Source organism: Oncorhynchus tshawytscha, unplaced genomic scaffold, assembly GCF_018296145.1.
Source record: "Oncorhynchus tshawytscha isolate Ot180627B unplaced genomic scaffold, Otsh_v2.0 Un_contig_1016_pilon_pilon, whole genome shotgun sequence".
In the NCBI taxonomy this organism is placed as follows: domain Eukaryota; kingdom Metazoa; phylum Chordata; class Actinopteri; order Salmoniformes; family Salmonidae; genus Oncorhynchus; species Oncorhynchus tshawytscha.
The window spans coordinates 163,922-190,000 of record NW_024609801.1 but is presented as its reverse complement, the minus strand read 5'-3'; the positions used below and the strand labels follow the sequence as shown (position 1 = coordinate 190,000).

Sequence of the window (26,079 nt, the reverse complement as noted above, 5' to 3'; positions counted from 1 at the left end):
TGCGATTTTTAGATTTGATAGGGAAGCTGAGAGGTCAAATATACTGTTAAGATTTTCTACTGACAAGTTTACACCTTCACTATTACAGTGGAACGTTTTACCCAGGAAATTGTCTAAAAGGGATTGAATTTGTTGTTGCCTAATTGTTTTTTGGTAGGTTTCCAAACTGCATTCCTTCCATCTATAGCATTTCTTAATGTTACTCAGTTCCTTTGGCTTTGATGCCTCATGATTGGGTATTGCTCTGTTCAAGTAGACTGTGATTCTGCTGTGGTCTGATAGGGGTGTCAGTGGGCTGACTGTGAACGCTCTGAGAGACTCTGGGTTGAGGACAGTGATAAAGTAGTCTACAGTACTACTGCCAAGAGATGAGCTATAGGTGTACCTACCATAGGAGTCCTCTCGAAGCCTACCATTGACTATGTACATACCCAGCGTGCGACAGAGCTGCAGGAGTTGTGACCCGTTTTTGTTTATGTTGTCATAGTTGTGCCTAGTGGGGCATATGTGGGAGGGAATGCTGTCACCTGCAGGCAGGTGTTTGTCCCCCTGTGTGCTGAGGGTGTCAGGTTCTTGTCCGGTTCTGGCATTTAGGTCGCCACAGACTAGTACATGTCCCTGGGCCTGGAAATGATTGATTTCCCAGTTCAGGATGGAGAAGCTGTCTTCATTAAAGTATGGGGATTCTAGTGGGGGGATATAGGTAGCACACAGGAGGACATTTTTCTCTGTTAAGATAATTTCCTTTTGAATTTCTAGCCAAATGTTCCTGTTTTGATTAATTTAATGGAGTAAGTTAGGTCTGCTCTATACCAAATTAGCATACCCCCTGAGTCCCTTCCCTGTTTCACACCTGGCAGTTTGGTGGATGGGACTACCAGCTCTCTGTAACCTAGAGGGCAACCAGTGGGTCTGTCTCCTCTATTCCAGGTTTCTTGCAGGATGACAATGTCTGTATTACCGATTTCTTTGGTCCGGGTTCCTGCTCTTTAGGCCAAAGGCAGATGACCTCAGGCCTTGGATATTCCAGGATGATATAGTGAAGGCTTTTTGTTCCATAAAGTGTCCAATGTTGTTGGTCGTGTTTTGGCCTCAGGCCAGTAAGTGTGAGCAGAGCCTGCTGAGCATCTGGTACATGCCATTGGCTTGAGCGAGTGTAAGAGTGGGGGTTGGGCCTGTTTGCCCGCTCACTACCTGGGGGTATGTGTGATTTCCATGTTGACACCCTCTTTACAGGGGTGGGGTGCATGGGGTGGGCAGGAGTGGCATAGGTCTGATCTGAGGGGGCCTAAATGGGGTGTGGGCATGGTTGACGTGGGGGGGTGTTGATTGGTTGGGGTGGGGGTGTGGATGTGTCTGCGAGTGCTGTGGTCTGGATGTGAGTCCTCTTGGCGTGGGTCTTCTATGTGTAGGTCCAGGGGGAGGTCCTGCAGGTCTTGGAGGGTGTCTCGCTGGTCTGGGTGGGGTGTCTATTGATCTGTTGCTCCTGTGTGAAGTGTTGGGGATACGTTTGAGAGCGATGTCCTTTAGAGTTCGGGCAAAGGTGGGCACTGCTGCCTTGTAGAGGTGGACCTGGTCATAGAGGTTATTCAAGTCCAGGGTGGAGTGGTGGGCCAGGAAAACATTTGGTTTTGAGGCACAGTCATGGGAAATACTTGCATTTACCCGCTGTATTGTGGCGGGGTGGAAGTCTTTTCGTGGTAGCAGGGTGGAGATAACCACTTGTGCGTTGGGGAAAGTAGAAGAAGCTTTTTCAATCACTCCCTTCAGTGCTGTGGCCACCCTTTCCTGCTGTGCTCTCAGGTCGTTTGTGCCTGTGTGTATTATTATGTGGCTGGGTGAGCCTAGTTTGGCCTCAGACAGAAGGTCTAGGGCGCGCTGGGTGTTTGGACACCAGAGTTTAGACACACTGTGTTTGGGAAAAAGTTTTTTTCTTCTATATATTTCCCATTTGAGTCCATAAGTAGTACAATCTGTGTCTTGTGTTTGTCCTCAGTGGGTGTGGGGGGTTGTCAGAAGGGCTATCAGGGTGGCTGACAGGGGGTGCTCAGAGGGGGTGATGTTCTGCTGTGATGTCGACTCTATAGTCAGGGTCTGGTGTGGACTGTTCTGCTGTGGTGTCGAGACTTTTGTCGGGTGCTGAGGTGGGCTGTTCTGCTAGCTTCTCTGTGGGGGTGGCCACCTCTCTAGTGGATTGTTCTCTGTCACACGCCATCCCTCTCACCCTCTCCTCCATCCCCCTCACCCTCTCCTCCAGCAGTCTGATCCTCTCCTCCATCCCCCTCAACCTCTCCTCCAGCAGTCTGATCCTCTCCTCCATCCCCCTCAACCTCTTCTCCAGCAGTCTGATCCTCTCCTCCATCCCCCTCAACCTCTCCTCCAGCAGTCTGATCCTCTCCTCTAGTGCTCTGTTCTGCTACTGCTCTTTCTCCTGTTGTAGTTGTCTCACCACAGTCCAGAGTGCAGATATGTCTCTGTCCACCTCCAGCTCTCTGGGTCTGGTTAAGGGGGTGTTGTTGTGTTGTTGTTGTGCTGGACTGTTGTCTGGGTCTGTGCTGTCTCTCTCTCTCTCTCTCTCTCTCTCTCTCTCTCTTCAATTCAATGCCTACTTCAGTGGAGTGAGATTCCACTCTCCTATTTAAACACCACCACGGTGTGAACAAGGTGAGGACCAGATAGTTGTTCTTCAATGCCAGAAGTCATTTCTATCTGCTATTAACAGGACAGTAGAGATAAATATCAGGAAGTTCCAGAAATGCTGTACTGCTTGGAGAAATATGTCAACCGGTGTACAGGGCAATAACATGGTGAACAATACAAAGCACATTCGTCTCAACACTGTACTGTTGCCAATGTCAGAATATGTGATGTGTCTGAACCCATCTCTCTCTGAGGGGGTGTGAATATGATTTCCAGAAGGACATCCCCCATAAGCACATGTAGGAACAGAAACACACATTTGTCATTGCCTCACAGCATCTAATCCTTGATCTCTCACACACACACACACACACACACACACACACACACACACACACACACACACACACACACACACACACACACATGCAAACATTCCCCTCCTCACACTCCTCCTTCCCCTGCTCCCCTCTCCTCCTTCCCCTCCTCTCTCTTCCTTCCCCTCCTCTCTCTTCCTTCCCCTTCTCCTTCCTTCCCCTCTCCCCTTCCTCCTTCCTCTCTTCCTTCCTTCCCCTGCTCCTCTCTCCTCCTTCCTCTCTCCTCCTTCCCCTGCTCCTCTCTCCTCCTTCCTCTCTCCCCCCCTTCCCCTGTTCCCCTCTCTCCTTCCTTCCCCTCTCTCCTTCCTCCTCCCCCTTCCCCTGTTCCCCTCTCCTCCTTCTCTCTCCTCCTTCCCCTGCTCCTCTCTCCTCCTTCCTCTCTCCTCCTCCCCCGCTCTACTCCTTCCCCTGCTCCTCTCTCTTCCTTCCCCTGCTCCTCTCCTCCTTCCCCTGCTGCTCTCTCCTCCTTCCCCTGCTCCTCTCTCTTCCTTCCCCCTGCTCCTCTCTCCCCCTTCCCCTGTTCCCCTCTCCTCCTCTCTCCTCCTTCCCATGCTCCTCTCTCCTCCTTCCTCTCTCCTCCCTCCCCTGCTCCCCTCTCCTCCTTCCCCTGCTCTTCTCTCCTCCTTCCCCAGCTCTCTCTCCTCCTTTACCTGCTCCCCTCTCCTCCTTCCCCTGCTCCCCTCTCCTCCTTCCCCTGCTCCCCTCTCCTCCTTCCCCTGCTCCTCTCTCCTCCTTCCCCTCCTCCTCTCTCCCCCTTCCCCTGCTCCTCTCTTCTCCCCCCTTCCCTTGCTCCTCTCTTCTCCTCCTCCTCTCTCCTCCTTCCCCTGCTCCTCCTCCCTCCTCCTCCTTCCCCTGCTCCTCCCCTCCCTCCTTCCCCTGCTCCCCTCTCCTCCTTCCCCTGCTCCTCTCTCCTCCTTCCCCTGCTCCTCTCTCCTCCTTCCCCTGCTCCTCTCTCCTCCTTCCCCTGCTCCTCTCTTCTCCTCCTCTCTTCTCCTCCTCTCTCCTCCTTCCCCTGCTCCTCTGTCCTCCTTCCCCTGCTCCTCTCTCCTCCTTCCCCTGCTCCTCTCTCCTCCTTCCCCTGCTCCTCTCTCCTCCTTCCTCTCTCCCCTTCCCCTGTTCCCCTCTCCCCTCCGTCCTCTCTCCCCCTTCCCCTGTTCCCCTCTCCTCCTTCTCTCCCTCCTTCCCATGCTCCTCTCTCCTCCTTCCTCTCTCCTCCCTCCCCTGCTCCCCTCTCCTCCTTCCCCTGCTCTTCTCTCCTCCTTCCCCTGCTCCTCTCTCCTCCTTTACCTGCTCCCCTCTCCTCCTTCCCCTGCTCCCCTCTCCTCCTTCCCCTGCTCCTCTCTCCTCCTTCCCCTCCTCCTCTCTCCTCCTTCCCCTGCTCCTCTCTTCTCCCCCTTCCCCTGCTCCTCTCTTCTCCTCCTTCCCTTGCTCCTCTCTTCCCCTGCTCCTCTCTCCTCCTCCTTCCCCTGCTCCTCTCTCCTCCTCCTTCCCCTGCTCCTCTCTCCTCCTCCTTCCCCTGCTCCTCTCTTCTCCTCCTTCCCCTGCTCCTCTCTTCTCCTCCTTCCCCTGCTCCTCCCCTCTCCTCCTTCCCCTCCCTCCCTTCCCCTGCTCCTCCCCTCTCCTCCTTCCCCTGCTCCTCTCTCCTCCTTCCCCTGCTCCTCTCTCCTCCTTCCCTTGCTCCTCTCTTCTCCTCCTCTGTTCTCCTCCTCTCTCCTCCTTCCCCTGCTCCTCTGTCCTCCTTCCCCTCCTCCTCTCTCCTCCTTCCCCTCCTCCTCTCTCCTCCTTCCCCTGCTCCTCTCTCCTCCTTCCCCTGCTCCTCTCTCCTCCTTCCCTCTCCTCCTTCCCCTGCTCCTCTCTTCTCCCACTATGTGTGTGTCTGTGTGTGTAGGGAGTCTCCTCCTCACAGCAGGGGGAGGAACAGAGGGACCATGGCATGTTTTATGACTGGGTCGTGCCCCCCCCCACAACCACACACAACCTTCCCCTTCCAGTCCGCTAGACTCACTGAGGAACACACATGCTGCATACATAATGACATGACATTATCATTTGTAGAAGCATGATGGATATTTGCATAACTGTCAATTAAGTCTGGCAGATGTGAAGAGGCCGGCACTCAGTCCACTGTTCCTTTAATTAACACCAGAGAGATGAACCCTGACCTCCACGGCGTGTGTGTTGGTGGTGCGTGCGCAGCCCAGAAGGCCAACCTCGTGTGTGTGTGTGTGTGTGTGTGTGTGTGTGTGTGTGTGTGTGTGTGTGTGTGTGTGTGTGTGTGTGTGTGTGTGTGTGTGCTGGAGCGTACTGTAAACATGATTAATGCAGAGCTTCAGAGGCCCACTGTTGTAGTTCTACTGAGACCAGACAAACACATACATGTACACACATACACATAGTTGTGCAAAAGCAGTTATCCTTGAGAAAGTGGTCATTAAAATGCAAAACAAGGTCTTTGTAACGTGTCCAGTGACAGTCCTTCATCCGTCTGCAACGTGTCGACTGTCAGCACATGGAGAAAACAAGCCCCTTTTTAAGTTCGCCTCTCAGCTATCGCTGCCTGCACCTGCCTGCCCGTCCAGCATCACTACTCTGTTCTGACTTAGAATATGTGGACAACTACAAATGCCTAGGTGTCTGGTTAGACTGTAAACTCACATTAAGCATCTCCGATCCAAAAAATAAATCTAGAATCGGCTTCCTATTTCGCAAGAAAGCATCCTTCACTCATGCTGCCAAACATACCCTCGTAAAACTGACCATCCTACCGATCCTCGACTTTGGTGATGTCATTTAGAAAATAGCCTCCAATACCCTACTCAATAAATTGGATGCAGTCTATTTCAGTGCCATCCGTTTTGTCACCAAAGCCCCATATACTACCCACCATTGCGACCTTTACGCTCTCGTTGGCTGGCCCTCGCTTCATACTTGTCAGCTAACCCACTGGCTCCAGGTCATCTACAAGACCCTGCTAGGTAAAGTCCCCCCTTATCTCAGCTCGCTGGTCACCATAGCATCTCCCACCTGTAGCACACGCTCCAGCAGGTATATCTCTCTAGTCACCCCCAAAGCCAATTCTTCCTTTGGCCGCCTCTCCTTCCAGTTCTCTGCTGCCAATGACTGGAACGAACTACCAAAATCTCTGAAACTGGAAACACTTATCTCCCTCACTAGCTTTAAGCACCAGCTGTCAGAGCAGCTCACAGATTACTGCACCTGTACATAGCCCACCTATAATTTAGCCCAAACAACTACCTCTTTCCCTACTGTATTTATTTTATTTTATTTATTTATTTTATTATTTTGCTCCTTTGCACCCCATTATTTTTATTTCTACTTTGCACATTCTTCCACTGCAAATCTATCATTCCAGTGTTTTACTTGCTATATTGTATTTACTTTGCCACCATGGCCTTTTTTTGCCTTTACCTCCCTTATCTCACCTCATTTGCTCACATCGTATATAGACTTGTTTATACTGTATTATTGACTGTATGTTTGTTTTACTCCATGTGTAACTCTGTGTTGTTGTTTGTGTCGAACTGCTTTGCTTTATCTTGGCCAGGTCACAGTTGTAAATGAGAACTTGTTCTCAACTGGCCTACCTGGTTAAATAAAGGTGTTCTCCACTGGCCTACCTGGTTAAATAAAGGTGTTCTCAACTTGCCTACCTGGTTAAATAAAGGTGTTCTCAACTTGCCTACCTGGTTAAATAAAGGTGAAATAAATATATCAGCAGAAACACCCATCATTCACAGCATGAGTCCCAAATGGCACCCTGTTCCCTCCTTTTGGGCCTTGGTCAAACGTAGTGCGTCCCAAGTAGGGACCCATTTGGGCCTTGGTCAAACGTAGTTCGTCCCAAGTAGGGACCCATTTGGGCCTTGGTCAAACGTAGTGCGTCCCAAGTAGGGACCCATTTGGGCCTTGGTCAAACGTAGTGCGTCCCAAGTAGGGACCCATTTGGGCCTTGGTCAAACGTAGTGCGTCCCAAGTAGGGACCCATTTGGGCCTTGGTCAAACGTAGTGCGTCCCAAGTAGGGGCCCATTTGGGCCTTGGTCAAACGTAGTGCGTCCCAAGTAGGGACCCATTTGGGCCTTGGTCAAACGTAGTGCGTCCCAAGTAGGGACCCATTTGGGACGATGTCGTAGTGACTAATTTTCATAGAAACCCATTATTTAAAAATATATATATATATATGATATGATTATAAAAACCACAGGCTGGTAAACGTCAGAATATAAGCCTTAGTGATGATTACGAAGAGCTTACATTACACTGCTTACGTGGCAATGTGACATTAGTTCCCCTCAGCCCTGTCTTCAACCCACAGCTACGTAGAGGACTGTTGAAGGATCTCAGTGGTGACATCAAATCCATTCAATAGGTCCTCCACACACCCTTTACAGTTACCACTGTCTGATAGCTAATTATACTACCAGACAACATACTGCAGTGGGGAATATGGCCAACCTAGGCAGGGAGGGAGGGAGGGAGGGAGGGAGGGAGGGAGGGAGGATCATTCTCATCTTTTGTCATTGAGATGATTTTAACCATCCCAAAATAACTATAAATTGCCTCGTTAGCATACTAAAGGGGTGAGTGTGTGTGTGTGTATGAGGGGTAGTATGTGTGAGTGGTAGTGTGTGTGCTTGTAAGGGATAGTGTGTGTGGTTGTGCGTGTACGTGTGTGATAGTGTGTGTGTTGTGCTGTGTGTTTCAGTTATCTGTTGGTGGGATGTTGTGCTGTGTGTTTCAGTTATCTGCCTGGTGGGACTGTGTGTGTGGTACTGTGTGTGTGTGGTGGGATGTTGTGCTATGTGTAATGTTATCTGCCTGGGTGGGACTGTGTGTGTGGTAGTGTGTGTGTAATGTTGTACTGTGTGTTTCAGTTATCTGCCTGGTGGGACTGTGTGTGTGGTAGTGTGTGTGTAATGTTGTACTGTGTGTTTCAGTTATCTGCCTGGTGGGACTGTGTGTGTGGTAGTGTGTGTGTAATGTTGTACTGTGTGTTTCAGTTATCTGCCTGGTGGGACTGTGTGTGTGGTAGTGTGTGTGTAATGTTGTAATGTGGTGTACTGTGTGTTTCAGTTATCTGCCTGGTGGGACTGTGTGTGTGTAATGTTGTGTGTGTGTTTCAGTTATCTGCCTGGTGGGACTGTGTGTGTGGTAGTGTGTGTGTGTAATGTTGTACTGTGTGTTTCAGTTATCTGCCTGGTGGGACTGTGTGTGTGGTAGTGTGTGTGTGTGTAGTGTTGTGCTATGTGTTTCAGTTATCTGCCTGGTGGGACTCTGTGTGTGGTAGTGTGTGTGTAATGTTGTACTGTGTGTTTCAGTTATCTGCCTGGTGGGACTGTGTGTGTGTAATGTTGTGCTATGTGTTTCAGTTATCTGCCTGGTGGGACTGTGTGTGTGGTAGTGTGTGTTGTGTGTGTTTCATCTGCCTGGTGTGTGTGTGTGGTACTGTGTGTTTCAGTTATCTGCCTGGTGGGACTGTGTGTGTGGTAGTGTGTGTGTAATGTTGTACTGTGTGTTTCAGTTATCTGCCTGGTGGGACTGTGTGTGTGTAATGTTTGTACTGTGTGTTTCAGTTATCTGTGGTGGGACTGTGTGTGTGGTCAGTTATCTGCCTGGTTATCTGCCTGGTGGGACTGTGTGTGTGTAGTGTAATGTTGTGTGTTTCAGTTATCTGCCTGGTGGGACTGTGTGTGTGGTAGTGTGTGTGTAATGTTGTACTGTGTGTTTCAGTTATCTGCCTGGTGGGACTGTGTGTGTGGTAGTGTTTCAGTGTGGTGTAATGTTGTACTGTGTGTTTCAGTTATCTGCCTGGTGGGACTGTGTGTGTGTAATGTTGTGCTATGTGTTTCAGTTATCTGCCTGGTGGGACTGTGTGTGTGGTAGTGTGTGTGTGTGTAATGTTGTACTGTGTGTTTCAGTTATCTGCCTGGTGGGACTGTGTGTGTGGTAGTGTGTGTGTTGTACTGTGTGTTTCAGTTATCTGCCTGGTGGGACTGTGTGTGTGTTGTATGTTGTACTGTGTACTGTTTGTTTCAGTTATCTGCCTGGTGGGACTGTGTGTGTGTGTGTGTGTGTGTGTATGTTGTACTGTGTGTTTCAGTTATCTGCCTGGTGGGACTGTGTGTGTGGTAGTGTGTGTGTGTGTAATGTTGTACTGTGTGTGTTATCTGCCTGGTGTGTGTGTGTGGTAGTGTGTGTGTGTAATGTTGTACTGTGTGTTTCAGTTATCTGCCTGGTGGGACTGTGTGTGTGGTAGTATGTGTGTGTGTAATGTTGTACTGTGTGTTTCAGTTATCTGCCTGGTGGGACTGTGTGTGTGTAATGTTGTACTGTGTGTTTCAGTTATCTGCCTGGTGGGAATGTTGTACTGTGTGTTTCAGTTATCTGCCTGGTGGGACTGTGTGTGTGGTACTGTGTGTTATCTGCCTGGTGGGACTGTGTGTGTGTGTAATGTTGTACTGTGTGTTTCAGTTATCTGCCTGGTGGGACTGTGTGTGTGGTGGGACTGTGTGTGTGTAATGTTGTAATGTTGTACTGTGTGTTTCAGTTATCTGCCTGGTGGGACTGTGTGTGTGGTAGTGTGTGTGTAATGTTGTACTGTGTGTTTCAGTTATCTGCCTGGTGGGACTGTGTGTGTGTAATGTTGTAATGTTGTGTGTTTCAGTTATCTGCCTGGTGGGACTGTGTGTGTGTAATGTGTGTGTGTTTCAGTTATCTGCCTGGTGGGACTGTGTGTGTGGTAGTAATGTTGTACTGTGTGTTTCAGTTATCTGCCTGGTGGGACTGTGTGTGTGTAGTGTGTGTGTTGTACTGTGTGTTTCAGTTATCTGCCTGGTGGGACTGTGTGTGTGCCTGGTGGGACTGTGTGTGCTATGTGTTTCAGTTATCTGCCTGGTGGGACTGTGTGTGTGTAAATGTTGTACTGTGTGTTTCAGTTATCTGCCTGGTGGGACTGTGTGTGTGTAGTGTGTGTGTAATGTTGTACTGTGTGTTTCAGTTATCTGCCTGGTGGGACTGTGTGTGTGTAATGTTGTACTGTGTGTTTCAGTTATCTGCCTGGTGGGACTGTGTGTGTGGTAGTGTGTGTGTGTTGTAATGTTGTACTGTGTGTTTCAGTTATCTGCCTGGTGGGACTGTGTGTGTGGTAGTGTGTGTGTAATGTTGTACTGTGTGTTTCAGTTATCTGCCTGGTGGGACTGTGTGTGTGGTAGTGTGTGTGTAATGTTGTACTGTGTGTTTCAGTTATCTGCCTGGTGGGACTGTGTGTGTAGTGTGTGTGTGTGTAATGTTGTACTGTGTGTTTCAGTTATCTGCCTGGTGGGACTGTGTACTGTGTGTTTCAGTTATCTGCCTGGTGGGACTGTGTGTGTGGTAGTGTGTGTGTAATGTTGTACTGTGTGTTTCAGTTATCTGCCTGGTGGGACTGGGCCTGGTGGTGTTCTTCTTCAGCTTCCTTCTGTCCATCTTCAGGTCCAAGTACCACGGCTACCCCTACAGGTAACACACATACCTGGACTTCACCATGTTACCAATGGCATTCACACACACATTAGAGTTCTCCTGGACACGTGACTGTTACAGGAATTAAATTCCTCTGTTTTAATACCCAATTAAAATCAAACACTCTGTCAATTCATAAGAGGTTGTAAGACCCTTATTGGTGTAAAAATGGACAGAGACCAGCCTTTGAAATCAACCAGCTGCGTTTATTCTCGTGAGTACTGCTCCTTACACATTTTACCACAGGTTATAAACGGAAAATGACGTCAGCGTTTTCTAAATGTTCCGTCTCTTCTTGACACTGGTAGAAAGGCTCTATAGTTCTCAAGCCTTCCCTCCTCGCCTAGAGCCAAGGTCAGCCTGTGTAGATTAGCATTCTAGCCAGTCTGGCGATATAGTTAATTCATTTCTACCAAGGAACAGACAGTCATTGTTCTAATTCTTGATTATATTTACACACATTATATTCAGTACTAGGATTAAAAAGAAAATTCATACATATACAGTAACATAATATTACTGATTAGTACATATACTGATTAGTAACATAATAATATTCTACAGTAACATAATAATATTCTGATTAGTACATATACAGTAACATAATAGTATTCTGATTAGTACATATACAGTAACATAATAATATTCTGATTAGTACATATACAGTAACATAATAATATTCTGATTAGTACATATACAGTAACATAATAGTATTCTGATTAGTACATATACAGTAACATAATAGTATTCTGATTAGTCAGTCCTGATTGAAATGTATACATAATTAGTCATTATTGATAAAAATTCCCTTAACAGTGACTTAACCAGGAAAACGTCTGTGCCCAGAGTTTTTCAGTTGAGGTGGTCTGGATAAACTTCTGGCCCTACATAGTGAATAAATAGTGTACTTCACTCCAGGTCTCCAGGGGTGTCTAAGTTCACACCATCCACCCTCTAACATGGAACACACCCAGACACTTTTCACCCAGAACATCGTGTTGCATTTTTTCCTAACCGACCGAACTCAAACTGCCCTTCGAAGACAACTTTACCCACTTTTGAACTTCGTCAGATGAGTCCCGTCAGATGAGTCCCGAGATGAGTCCCGTCAGATGAGTCCCGTCAGATGCTTTATCCCAAAAATAGAAGCGCAGTGAAGGATTTTGTCAGCCTCTGCTCAAATTAATGGCTTTGTTCTTTTATGAGCACTACCTTTGTCCAGGACCCGTAGAGATCTGGTAGGGTACCATTTAGGACACATCCAGATTCTCCAGCTATCAGAATATAAGTAACAAGTAACACCCATAATCATCAAAACAACAGTTAGCAGCACACAGTCCGAGAGAACTTCTGAACAACACTTAATACAGTCATATCACAATGAAAACTACTGAACGACACTTAATACAGTCAGATCACAATGAAAACTACTGAACGACACTTAATACAGTCAGATCACAATGAAATCTACTGAACGACACTTAATACAGTCATATCACAATGAAAACTACTGAACGACACTTAATACAGTCAGATCACAATGAAAACTACTGAACGACACTTAATACAGTCATATCACAATGAAATCTACTGAACGACACTTAATACAGTCATATCACAATGAATCTACTGAACGACACTTAATACAGTCATATCACAATGAAATCTACTGAACGACACTTAATACAGTCATATCACAATGAAATCTACTGAACGACACTTAATACAGTCAGATCACAATGAAAACTACTGAACGACACTTAATACAGTCAGATCACAATGAAATCTACTGAACAACACTTAATACAGTCAGATCACAATGAATTCTACTGAACAACACTTAATACAGTCAGATCACAATGAAATCTACTGAGCGACACTTAATACAGTCAGAACGCAGTTGACTTTGTCACACACTAACTGGCGAGCGCTCTGTAATCACACGCTCTCTCTGTCTCTCTCTGTCTTTCTCTGTCTCTCTCTGTGTGTCTCTCTCTCTCTCTTTTTCAGCTTCCTTATAAAGTGAGTCTGAGGCGCCGTCTTCAGAGTGAAGGGTGAAGAGGCTACTTGATGCTGCTAGCTGAGAGGCTGCAGACACCGGGACAGGGTGCATGGGGCGGGGGGGGTCATTTCAACTGCTGTACTCAATCTGCTTAATAAATGATAATGTGTTGAGAAACTGAGAAAGGAGACACTCCTACCTATCTGATTAGTACGGTTATATCACACATGCTGAGGAGAAGAGAGAGAGAGAGACATGATGAGGAGAAGAGAAAAGAGAGACATACTGAGGAAAAGAGAGAGACATACTGAGGAAAAGAGAGAGAGACATACTGAGGAAAAGAGAGAGAGACATGCTGAGGAGAAGAGAAAAGAGAGACATACTGAGGAGAAGAGAGAGAGACATGCTGAGGAGAAGAGAGAGACATGCTGAGGAAAAGAGAGAGAGAGAGACATGCTGAGGAGAAGAGAGAGACATGCTGAGGAGAAGAGAGAGAGAGAGACATACTGAGGAAAAGAGAGACATGCTGAGGAAAAGAGAGCAAGAGAGAGAGATGCTGAGGAAAAGAGAGAGAGAGAGACATGCTGAGGAGAAGAGAGAGAGAGATGCTGAGGAAAAGAGAGAGAGATGCTGAGGAAAGAGAGAGAGACATGCTGAGGAAAAGAGAGAGAGGATGCTGAGGAGAAAGAGAGCAAGAGAGAGACATGCTGAGGAAAAGAGAGAGAGACATGCTGAGGAAAGAGAGAGAGAGACATGCTGAGGAAAAGAGAGCAAGAGAGAGAGATGCTGAGGAAAAGAGAGAGAGACATGCTGAGGAAAAGAGAGAGACATGCTGAGGAAAAGAGAGAGACAAGGAAAAGAGAGAGATGCTGAGGAAAAGAGAGAGAGAGACATGCTGAAGAAAAGAGAGACATGCTGAAAAGAGAGAGAGACATGCTGAGGAAAAGAGAGACATGCTGAGGAAAAGAGAGAGACATGCTGAGGAAAGAGAGACATGAGGAAAAGAGAGATGCTGAGGAAAAGAGAGAGAGATGCTGAGGAAAAGAGATGCTGAGGAAAAGAGAGAGAGAATGAGAGGAAAAGAGAGAGACATGCTGAGGAGAAGAGAGAGACATGCTGAGGAAAAGAGAGCAAGAGGAGAGATGCTGAGGAAAAGAGAGAGAGAGAGACATACTGAGGAAAAGAGAGAGAGACATGCTGAGGAGAAGAGAGAGAGAGAGAGAGACATACTGAGGAAAAGAGAGAGAGACATGCTGAGGAAAAGAGAGAGATGCTGAAGAGAGAGAGAGAGACATGCATGCTGAGGAAAAGAGAGAGAGAGATGCTGAGGAAAAGAGAGAGAGAGACATGCTGAGGAAAAGAGAGAGCTGAGGACATGCTGAGGAAAAGAGAGCAAGAGAGACATGCTGAGGAAAAGAGAGAGAGACATGCTGAGGAAAAGAGAGATGCTGAGGAGAGAGGAAAAGAGAGAGAGACATGCTGAGGAAAAGAGAGAGAGAGAGATGCTGAGGAAAAGAGAGAGATGCTGAGGAAAGAGAGAGAGAGACATGCTGAGGAAAAGAGAGAAGAGAGACATGCTGAGGAGGAAAGAGAGGAGAGAGAGAGAGACATGCTGAGGAAAAGAGAGAGAGAGACATGCTGAGGAAAAGAGAGAGACATGCTGAGGAAAAGAAGAGAGAGAGATGCTGAGGAAAGAGAGAGAGAGACATGCTGAGGAAAAGAAGAGAGAGAGAGAGAGAGAGAGAGAGACATACTGAGGAGAGAAAGGAGAGAGAGAGAGAGACATGCTGAGGAGAAGAGAGAGAGACATACTGAGGAAAAGAGAGACATGCTGAGGAAAAGAGAGCAAGAGAGAGAGATGCTGAGGAAAAGAGAGAGAGAGAGACATGCTGAGGAGAAGAGGAAAGAGAGAAAAGGATGTAGAGAGACAGAAGGTTAGGTAGGTGTGTGTGTGTGTGTGAGAGAGAATCAGCTGCAGCCGATGCCCGAAGAATGAACGTAAGTAAACGTCATGATGGGGGAGTGATGTAGATGGTGTTTCTCTCATCTACTGTTCTAGACAGTAGAGCTGCACCACTGGGTGCCACTGAGGGGAGCACGGCACATGATAATGGCTGGGAAACCACGTGTTAGATGCCATTCCATTGACTCCATTCCAGCCATCACTATGAGCTGTCCTCCCATCTGCAGCCTCCACTGGTGCAGCATCACTCGTTGTTATAGAGGTGGCAGTGATACAGTCAATATCACAACAGTACCACAACATCAAATCACATGTTATTTGTCACATGCTTGGTAAACAACAGGTGTGGACTAAATGCTGACTTACGGGCTCTCACCCAGCAATACAGAGAGAAAAACAACAAATTATAACAAGAACTTGGCTATATTCACGGCAAAGGAGGCTGCTGAGGGGAGGACGGATCATAGTAATGGCCGTAACAGAGCAAATGGAACGGCATCAAACACATGGAGGCCATGTATTTGATAGCATTCCCCTCCAGCCATTACCATGAGCCTGTCCTCCCCAATGAAGGTCCAACCGACTGTGATACAGGGTACCAGTACCGAGTCGATGTGCAGGGGTACGCGGTCATTGACTTTTTCCACATTTTGTTACGTTTCAGCCTTATTCTAAAATGCGTTAAATCGTTTTTCCCCCTCATCAATCTACACACAATACCCCATAATGACATCACAACACCCCATAATGACATCACAATACCCCATAATGACATCACAACACCCCATAATGAAAAGCAAAAACAGGTTTTTAGACATTTTTACTCCCAAAAATATTTTTGAAATATCACATTTACATAAGTATTTGAAGCACCTTTGGCAGTGATTACAGACTTCAGTCCTCATGGGTATGATGCTACAAACTTGGCACAGCTGTATTTGGGGAGTTTCTCCCATTCTCCTCTGCAGATCCTCTCAAGCTCTTGTCAGGTTGGATGGGGAGCGTCACTGCACAGCTGTTTTCAAGTCTCTCCAGAGATGGTTGATCATGTTCGGGCTCTGGCTGGGCCACTCAAGGACATTCAGAGACTTGTCCCAAAGCCACTCCTGCATTGTCTTGGCTGTGTGCTTAGGGTCGTTGTCCTGTTGGAAGTTGAACCTTCACCCCAGTCTGAGGTCCTGAGCACTCTGGAGCAGGTTTTTATCACCTCTCTGTACTGTGTAGATATACCCCAACTCCTCTCCATGCACTGTGTAGATATACCCCAACTCCTCTCCATGCACTGTGTAGATATTTTTTTTATTTTACCTTTATTTTACTAGGCAAGTCAGTTAAGAACAAATTCTTATTTTCAATGACGGCCTAGGAACAGTGGGTCAACTGCCTGTTCAGGGGCAGAACGACAGATTTGTACCTTGTCAGCTCGGGGATTCGAACTTGCAACCTTTCGGTTGCTAGTCCAACGCTCTAACCACTAGGCTACCCTGCCGCCCCAACTCCTGTCCATGCACTGTGTAGATATACCCCTCCCTCGTCCCTCTTTCCTCCCTCGTCCCCCTCCCTCCCCCCTTGTCCCCCTCTCTCTCATCCCCCTCTCTTCCCTCTCCTCTCTCTCCTCCCTCATCCCCCTCTCCTCTCTCTCCTCCCTTGTCCCCCTCTCCTCCCTCTCCTCCCTCGTCCCCCTCTCCTCCCTCGTCCCCCTCTCCTCCTTCTCCTCTCTCTCCTCCCTCGTCCCCCTCTCCTCTCTCTCCTCCCTCGTCCCGCTCTCCTCCCCCTCTCCTCCCCCTCTCCTCCCTCTCCTACCTCGTCCCCCTCTCCTCCCTTGTCCCCCTCTCCTCCCTCGTCCCCCTCTCTCCTCCCTCGTCCCCCTTTCCTCCTTCGCCCCCTCTCCTCCCTCGTCCCCCTCTCCTCTCTCGTCCCCCTCTCCTATCTTGTCCCCCTCTCCTCCCTCGTCCCCTTCTCCTCCCTCTCCTCCCCCGTCCCCTTCTCCCCCTCTCCTCCCCCGTCCCCCTCTCCTCCCTCTCCTCCCTCGTCCCCCTTTCCTCCCTCGTCCCCCTCTCCTCCCTCGTCCCCCTCTCCTCCTTCATCCCCCTCCCTCCCTCATCCCCCTCTCCTCCCTCTCCTCCCCCGTACCCCTCTCCTCCCTCGTACCCCTCTCCTCCCTCTCCTCCCTGGTCCCCCTCGTCCCCCTCTCCTCCCTCGTCCCCCTCTCCCCTCCCTCTCCTCCTACTCCTCCCTCTCCTCCCACTCCTCCCTCATCCCCCTCTCCTTTCTCTCCTCCTTCTCCTCCCTCTTCTCCCTCTCCTCCCTCGTCCCCCTCTCCTCCCTCGTCCCCCTCTCCTCCCTCAACTACCTCTCCTCCCTCGTACCACCTCTCCTCCCTCGTACCCCTCGTCCCCCTCCCCCTCCTCCCTCTCCTCCCTCGTCCCCCTCTCCTCCCTCTCCTCTCTCCTCCCTCGTCCCCCTCTCTCTCCTCCCTCTCCTCTCTCCCCTCCCTCGTCCCCCTCTCCTCCCTCGTCCCCTCTCTCCTCCCTGGTCCCCCTCGTCCCCCTCTCCTCCCTCGTCCCCCTCTCTCTCCTCCCTCTCCTCCCTGGTCCCCCTCTCTCCTCCCTCCCTCCTCCTACTCCTCCCTCTCCTCCCACTCCTCCCTCATCCCCCTCTCCTCCCTCTCCTTTCTCTCCTCCTTCTCCTCCCTCTCCCTCTTCTCCCTCTCCTCCCTCTCCTCCCTCTCCTCCCTCGTCCCCCTCTCCTCCCTCGTCCCCCTCTCCTCCCTCTCCTCTCTCTCCTCTCTCTCCCTCCCTCGTCCCCCTCTCCTCCTCCCTCTCCTCCTTCTCCTCCCTCGTCCCCCTCTCCTCCCTCAACTACCTCTCCTCCCTCGTACCACCTCTCCTCCCTCGTACCCCTCGTCCCCCTCTCTTCCCTCGTCCCCCTCTCCTCCCTCTCCTCTCTCCTCCCTCGTCCCCCTCTCCTCTCTCCTCCCTCATCCCCCTCTCCTCCCTCTCCTCCCTGGTCCCCCTGGTCCACCTACTCCTCCCTCGCCCCCTCTCCTCCCTCTCCTCTTTCTCCTCCCTCGTCCCCCTCTGCTCCCTCTCCTCTCTCTCCTCCCTCGTCCCCCTCTCCTCCCTCGTCTCCCTCTCCTCATTCTCCTCCCTCGTCCCCCTCTCCTCCCTCTCCTCTCTCCTCCCTCGTCCCCCTCTTCTCCCTCTCCTCTCTCTCCTCCCTCGTCTCCCTCTCCTCCCTCGTTCCCCTCTCCTCCTTCGTCCCCCTCTCCTCCCTCGTCCCCCTCTCCTCCCTCTCCTCCCTCTCCTCCCTCGTCTCCCTCTCCTCCATCGTCCCCCTCTCCTCTCTCTCTTCCCTCATCCCCCTCTCCTCTCTCTCCTCTCTCTCCTCCCTCGTCCCCCTCTCCTCCCTCTCCTCTCTCTCCTCCCTCGTCCCCCTCTCCTCTCTCTCCTCCCTCGTCCCCCTCTCCTCCCTCTCCTCTCTCTCCTCCCTCTCTTCCCTCGTCTCCCTCTCCTCATTCTCCTCCCTCATCCCCCTCTGCTCCCTCTCCTCTCTCTCCTCCCTCGTCCCCCTCTCCTCCCTCTCCTCCCTCGTCTCCCTCTCCTCATTCTCCTCCCTCGTCCCCCTCTCCTCCCTCTCCTCTCTCCTCCCTCGTCCCCCTCTTCTCCCTCTCCTCTCTCTCCTCCCTCGTCTCTCTCCTCCCTCGTTCCCCTCTCCTCCTTCGTCCCCCGCTCCTCCCTCGTCTCCCTCTCCTCCCTCTCCTCCCTCGTCTCCCTCTCCTCCATCGTCCACCTCTCCTCCCTCTCCTCTCTCTCCTCCCTCATCCCCCTCTCTCCTCTCTCTCTCTCTCTCCCCTCCCTCGTCCCCCTCTCCTCTCTCTCCTCCCTCTCCTCCCTCGTCTCTCTCTCCTCTCTCTCCTCCTTCTCCTTTCTTTTCTCTCCTCCCTCGCCCCCCTCTCTCTGTCAGTACTGTATAATGAGGGACCGTCAGTAATGTAAACGAAGCTAGACGGTTCTGTCAGTTTGGCTGTCAATCACGCAGACTAGGGTGTCAGATCTTCTCCACTGAATGCCTGAGGAAAAACAGATTTGAGTCAGAACCAAAGCAGCCCAGCTTGTGAGTGGTAATCATAGTCCTGCTGTGTTAGTTATTCCTTCGTAGAAGCTCATCACCGTAGGTTTTACAGCATATTGCAGTACTGCTAGATGTTAGGGCTGCTGGAACCTACTCCAGAATTCAAGCAACAACAAAGTGGACACCCCATCACTTTTTCTGGTGATCAAATGAGGGACAGGGCTGGAGAAATGGAAACCCTCTCAAATGCATTGATGCATTTCTACGTTTATTGATAAGTGATGTTCTTTAAGAATCAGTTTAGCATTTAAAACATTCATTTAAAAGTAAAACAACGTTTTACCAATCCCAGATTTCCCCTTTAAAGTGTTGCATGTACTGTATCTAAGAATAGTTGTTTTCTTCAGGTTTGTGAGCTGAAATGTACTGTAAAAGAGGTCAGTGGTGGTTAAACACTGGTATACAGTTCAGGTCCCAGTGGGACCATTTTACACACATATGCGCCAACATATGTAGCTGTGCGACCCGGAATGCCTAGAAAAACGAAGGATTCTGTTTTTATTGTCTCAAATATTTTTCATTGTGCTCCTAAATGTCTTTGTGTGCGTCTACATTTTCCAACTTAGGCGTGCACGTGCTCCTTGTAAAAAGAAAAGGTCATCGCAGAGGTCTGGGTGAGTGATATACATTTCAGGTCAGTGGGACACCGTTAACCCTCTGGGACCAGACACTATAGAAAAACATAGATGTGAAGATTCAATGGGGACTTTGTAAACATTCGGCAGCAAGGCATTTTTCAAGACAAGTTTTCTACTTTCTGAACTACTCACCCGCACCTGGGATTTATATTCATCCATCTCCATGGCTACGGCTGCTGGGAAATCTGTTGGTGACCAATGACAGAGAAGGTTTTGTACCCTACACTACATTACCAAAAGTATGTAGACACCTGCTCGTCGAACATCTCATTCCAAAGTCATGGGCATTAATATGGAGTTGGTCGACCCTTTGCTGCTATAACAGCCTCTGCTCTTCTGGGAAGGCTTTCCACTAGATGTTGGAACATTGCTCCGGGGACTTGCTTCCATTCAGCCACTAGAGTGAGGTCAGGCACAGATGTTGGGTGATTAGGCGTGGCTTGCAGTCGGCGTTCGATTGGGTTGAGGTCAGAGCTCTGTTATGGCCAGTCAAGTTCTTCCACACCGATCTCGACGAACCATTTCTGTATAGAACTCGCTTTGTACATGGAGGCATTGTCCTGCTGAAACAGGAAAGGGCCTTCCCCAAACTCTTGCCACAAAGTTGGAAGCACAGAATCATCTAAAATGTAATTGTATGCTGTAGCGTTAAGATTTCCCTTCACTGGAACTAAGGGGCCTAGCCAGAACCATGAAAAACAGCTTCAGACCATTATTCCTCTTCCACCAAACTTTACAGTTGGCACTATGCATTTAGGCAGGTAGTGTTATCTTGGCATCCACCGAACGCAGATTCGTCCGTCGGACTGCCAGATTGTGAAGTGTGATTCATCACTCCAAGAGAACGCGTTTCCACTGCTCCAGAGTCCAATGGCGGTGAGCTTTACACCACTCCAGCCAACGCTTGACATTACGTATGATGATCTTAGACTTGTGTGCAGCTGCTCGGCCATGGAAACCCATTTCATGGAGCTCCTGACAAGCAGTACTTGTTTTGACGTTGCTTCCTGAGTCAGTTTTGAACTTTGTAGTGAGTGTTGCAACCGAGGACAGACGACAAGACCTTATTATGTGGTCACTCACATTTCCATGGAAACTCCTACCAGACACAAGTGCAGTGGCCATCTTATTTTGATCCTTATTTTATCCTCTAGGGGAGTCGAGGAAAAACAGCGAAAACAACGCAATTATATAACTCACAAACACAATTTGCATTTCCTTCTCATGTCCTCTAAATATAACTTTCAAAAGTAACGTTTAATTGCAGACTTTTTAGTATTTTTTATTTCCGCTGCATTGAGGCGGAGGGTTTTTGAAGTCGCTCAGGCATTTTCTATATATTTTTCTTCTTCTCGGGCTGTAATTACACACGTTGATCTGAGAAGTGGAGAGAAACTTTCTAGCACTCCCATTTAAACACATGTACCTGGAGACTCGGTTAAGAACCTCACCTAACTCTCTCAGCATTAGAAAGATGGTTGGAAAACATGAACTATGTTCAATATAGCGCTTTTTGACAGTTATTTTCATGTTTTTTAATAAAGATATGTTAAATTTTTTGACTAGGCATTACATCTGATATGATCAGACTTGGCCTCAAATACTATTTGAAATCTTTCAAATACTTGTTTTTGCCTGTCTGGAGGTTTGACGTTTTGAGACTATTCGATTGGTTTATTAAACCAGGCCAGCTCAATCAAGCATAAATACACTTTTTAATGATTTAGAAATATTATCCGACTGGAAATGATGTTGGCTAGCTGTGGTAATAACATACAGTAACTCCCTGGGGGAAAGACGAGTCATATGAATCATCCCAGCCTGTCTTCAGGTAACTCTCTCTCTCTCTCTCTGTGTCTCTCTGTCTCTCTCTCTCTCTCTCTCTCTCTCTCTCTGTCTCTCTCTCTCTCTCTCTCACACTCTCTCTCTCACACTCTCTCACACTCACTCTCTCACACTCACTCTCTCACACTCACTCACTCTCTCTCACACTCACTCACTCTCTCACTCTCTGTCTCTCACTCTCACTCTCTCAGGGTAAAGAAAACAATCATGACTCATCACTTTTCAATTAGCGGTTAAATCTGCGCTAATTCATTAATTAATTTAAGTGCTCAGGTGGAACCAAACACTGCCTGAATCGGATCCCCAGGGGAACCAGAAGGGCGCAACACCACTCAAACAGCTCTCCTCTGGAGTTTCAAACAGGAACCAAAATAAGATGGCAGAACACGAGCTTTGATCATTCCGTGAAACACCAGCCTATTTTCCCCCTATAAACAAATCATCAAATGGCCCTTTAATTAATGAAGGGAAAAACATCCTCTCTAAGTCTAAGATACCATCCACTGGTACTGTGCAACATTAAAGAGCCACTGTTTTAGTCAAGATGCTATCGTTGGACAGATCCTTTAAAGTCAGAATAATTCAATTCAAGGGAATGCCCCTCCAGTGCCGCCACCTACCTAATCAAGGAAGATGACGTTAAACTTGTGAATATTTTTATCCTCTGGAAAACTTTATCCAGCCGTCATCTTAGTCTTCGAGCCCATATCCTTGGAGAGGCTTCCTTTAACCACCAGAAGCGTCGGAGACGGCAACAGCCGCGTTGCCGCAGGGACCACAGCTCTTGTGCTTAGTCGGGTGTGTTCGCCAAAAATAGCCCAGTGGAGACGTTACAGGGGCGTTGCCTGGGCGACGGGCTATTTTGTACCTGACTCTAACAACGAGCTCGGCTCCCGACAGCCTAAGAAGAAAGCCGCTGCCAGAGGTTAGCGAGGTCACAGAGGAAATCAAGGCCTCGTTTGCATATCCCATCCCTCCCTTGTTGTGGTCTCCGCAGAGATGAGTCGAGAGAATCACAACTTTTTTCGCCTTCCTTTTGTGTGTAACTCACAGAACAAAATGACATTTATTTTTAGTTGTCTTTGAACATAACAGTAGCTGCAGGTGTGGCTGCACTGTGAGACCCAGCCGTGCCGTAAATGTATACATCAATATATATATATGCAGACCCCACCTCGACAACAAAGCAACAAACACCATCTCCCAGGGTGGGGTGTCATTAAAATAAATTGCTGTGTACACCGGGCGGAGACGTGGTGTGGAGCGCTGAGCTGCCAAACAAGGGATGTTTAAAACGCAGACCCAGAGCCTCTGCGTCCCCCTGAGGAGAGTGATGCGGCTTTGAGGGAAAAGCACACTTTGTACGCTGTAATTAACACCCCGCTGGGTTGTGTGTGCGTCTCTCTCTCTCACGACTCACTGCCATTCTCCCAACTACCATCTCCACCACCTCTGGGTCTGGGCCCAGTTGGTCATGTGACGCAGGTGAAAAACCCAGGAAGCGGCGGTTGAGGTCAGCTGGGGCGCCACCATTTTGTGTGCCCAGTTGGGACGCCACAAGGTTCCCACCTATTTCAACCATAATTGAAACAGTGATTCTACATTACTGAACTGTATTCTCGTGACTGTCAGACTGTGGCATAGAGAAACACACACTGCCCCCGCCGCCATGGTTACTTCATAATCACAAACCCGTATTATAATCATCCTATAATATATTCCACTCAAGTCTTCTCTTCTCTGTTGTCGTGTTACAATAGCTGTCTCTGCAAGCCTTCAACGTGACCGAGCCCATCTATTGTGATTAGAGAGGATTTGTTTCCTAACCAACCTCTATAAAACGGATTAAACTCACCACACTGAGACTCATTAGACAGTGAATATCTACATCTATACACACCAGACAGAAAGCATATTGTTTTCATTCGTTTAAAATATCGCCGGAGTGATGAGAATAGCAATGTTGTTAGGGACTGGAGGGAATCAGCCAACGAGGAGTATGAAGAACTAGTTGGAAATCAGCCACTGAAGGCGAGAAGAGAAGAGATGTATTCATTTATTTTTTATATTAACATCCTCTACAGCTATTATACTATCAACCACCATGCCCCACCTCGGCCATTTTATAATTAGCCGGTTGATAGCAAATGGCTCTTTTGAGTGAGAGGGAGGGAGAGAGAGGGAGTTCCTTTTTGAGCATGGTGTTAACTGTCCTCTCCTGAGCAGCGTGGTGGAGAGACATTTTCAGGGAAGAGATGTAGGAGTCATTCCCTCACACAACTGTCAAGAATCAATTTACGGTTTGCCACTTTCTGACTGAGAGACGCTAGAGGATCAGGGTTTTATGTACTGGGGAATGGATAGTGCTGAGGTTCCACTGTCCCTGACTGGACCAGGGTTAAATGTACTGGGGAATGGATATCACTGAGGTTACACTGTCCCTGACTGGACCAGGGTTAAATGTACTGGGGAATGGATATCACTGAGGTTACACTGTCCCTGACTGGACCAGGGTTAAATGTACTGGGGAATGGATATCACTGAGGTTACACTGTCCCTGACTGGACCAGGGTTAAATGTACTGGGGAATGGATAGTACTGAGGTTACACTGTCCCTGACTGGACCAGGGTTAAATGTACTGGGGAATGGATAGTACTGAGGTTCCACTGTCCCTGACTGGACCAGGGTTAAATGTACTGGGGAATGGATAGTACTGAGGTTCCACTGTCCCTGACTGGACCAGGGTTAAATGTACTGGGGAATGGATATCACTGAGGTTACACTGTCCCTGACTGGACCAGGGTTAAATGTACTGGGGAATGGATATCACTGAGGTTACACTGTCCCTGACTGGACCAGGGTTAAATGTACTGGGGAATGGATATCACTGAGGTTACACTGTCCCTGACTGGACCAGGGTTTTATGTACTGGGGAATAAATATCACTGAGGTTACACTGTCCCTGACTGGACCAGGGTTTTATGTACTGGGGAATAAATATCACTGAGGTTACACTCTGACTCCCTGACTCGTTTTTCCTCACTTTGCTCACCATTGTTTGTGTCCTAAATGGCACGCTAGTCCCTTTATATTATAGTGCACTACTTTTGACTAGAACCCTATGGGCCCTGGTCAAAAGTAGTGCACTAAATAGGGATTAGGGTGTGAGTTGGGACAGAACCTAAGTATGATGAAGCCCTATATAATTTTCCTCTTCTGGTATAATTGGTGGATTTCACAGTAGAATTCTACTTAATATAATACATGTACATACTGGTCAAAAGTAGTGCACTCAATGGAGATTGGGGTGCCATTTGGGATGCATGCCAAGATGTTGAATCATCAGCCTGAAGAATATCCAACTCCCCTTCAGATCCCATTAATAATGGATGGCCACGAGGGGTTGTAGAGTTATCTTCACTAGACTGATGTATGGAGGCTGGGGTGTCATGAATCAACACGCTGTGCAATAAAACCAGCACCGCTAAAAGCATGTTATTTTATATGGGGCCGCGAGCTGACTTCTGGTCATGTGATATCTCTGACAGACTCTTATCGGCCAGGCTTTAGGGTCTCTGAGTAGTTGATATTTCATGTTAGGGACGTAGCGAGAGAGGGCGCGACTCAAAACAATGTTAATATTCAGAAGAGATCATCAATTTTGACCCGAGGGCAGTGAATTAAAAGTCATTTTGTGGAAAAAGACCAGTTATACCCTCATAAAAATGCAGCCTCTTCTGGTGTTGATGTCTGAATATTTAAAAAACACTTTTGGGCTCATTAGAGAGCTATTGTCTTAATAAGAAGTAGGTTTTCTCATGCAGAGATCTAGTTTTCAATAGCATTGTTTACAATGGGCCGTGTAAACTGTGGTCTTGTTCCGTTCACCACGGATGCATCCCAAATAGCACCCTATTCCCTATATAGAGCACTGCTTTTGACCACAGGCCTGTAGACGGGTTAGCTGACAACCTTAGGAAAACAATGCGCGCGTCAGTGGGGCAGAATGCCGTGTGTTGTTATGGTTCTGAACGGCCAAATCCCTAGAAACAATGACAAGAAACGACCATCGTAGCTGACTCGTTTCAGCTAGTTGTATCGTGTTTTTGATGCCATGTCTTGGTTTGAGGAGTTTTGACTGGTGTCACAATATGGTGTCGCAAAATATGTGCTAGCTAGCTAACTGTAACGATGTATTTGAGAGACAACAAGCGCTGATTGTGCAAATGTATTTATGTTTTCAATAACCATCGGATACTAAATATAGTTTACGTGTTGTCAACATTCTAAGCCAACCCTGTCAGTTTTGCCCCATAGTTGCCCCACCCCTCGGTGTTGTTGCTAAACAACCATTCAGTCTATGGAACCTTGCCAAAAGTAGTGCACTACAAAGGGAAAGGGCTGCCATTGGGGACATAAATTCTGAAATGCTTCACTAGCATATTATTGTAGCCCGCTAATATTGGCACGTGCCATGGGTTTCTCCCTTAAATGTAATCCAACTATAAAGTCGAGGCTGGAACGGTCACGTAACGTTTAACAAACCTGTTATTATTTTAGAAGTGTTTAAATTCCTGGGCTACATTAAAAAAAGATGATTGTTCTTGCAAGTAATGGAGAAAAAAATGAAATTGCCCCCAAGTTTAGTTATTGCTATTCTTAAAGTGTGTCTGTTGCAGCTAAACTGGTGTTATTGGAAGAGGTCTGCAGGGTGGGAGAAACTAGGAAACATTGGAGCTCCGGACAATTGGACATTAGGTTTTAGTGTAGTGGTGTACAGTGTTTCTCTCTCTCTCTCTCTTTCTCTCTCTCTCTCTCTCTCTCTTTCTCTCTCTCTCTCCAGCTCCCCCTGTCTCCAGCTCTCCATCTCTCTCCATCTCTCTCACTATAGCCTTTGCAATGCGTGGGCTGTATTTAAAGATGGCCTCCCGTAAAAAGTTGAAACGGTGATAATGGAAAC

General features: G+C 48.3%; 1 protein-coding gene across 2 annotated transcripts in view; it reads left to right on the top strand.

The window, feature by feature from the left end:
* Nucleotides 1-12,719, top strand: part of tusc3 (tumor suppressor candidate 3) — a 123,588-nt gene extending 110,869 nt beyond the window's left edge. The window contains exons 9-10 of one of the 2 annotated variants that reach the window (XM_042318324.1): nt 10,443-10,533; nt 12,547-12,719. In XM_042318324.1, the coding sequence (XP_042174258.1) occupies nt 10,443-10,533; nt 12,547-12,562 (107 nt within the window). In that variant the 3' untranslated portion in view covers nt 12,563-12,719. Of the gene's footprint in view, nt 1-8,291; nt 8,339-10,442; nt 10,534-12,546 lie in introns of those variants that run through there. The other variant, XM_042318325.1, reaches the window with a different exon arrangement.
* Nucleotides 12,720-26,079: the final 13,360 nt, after the last annotated feature.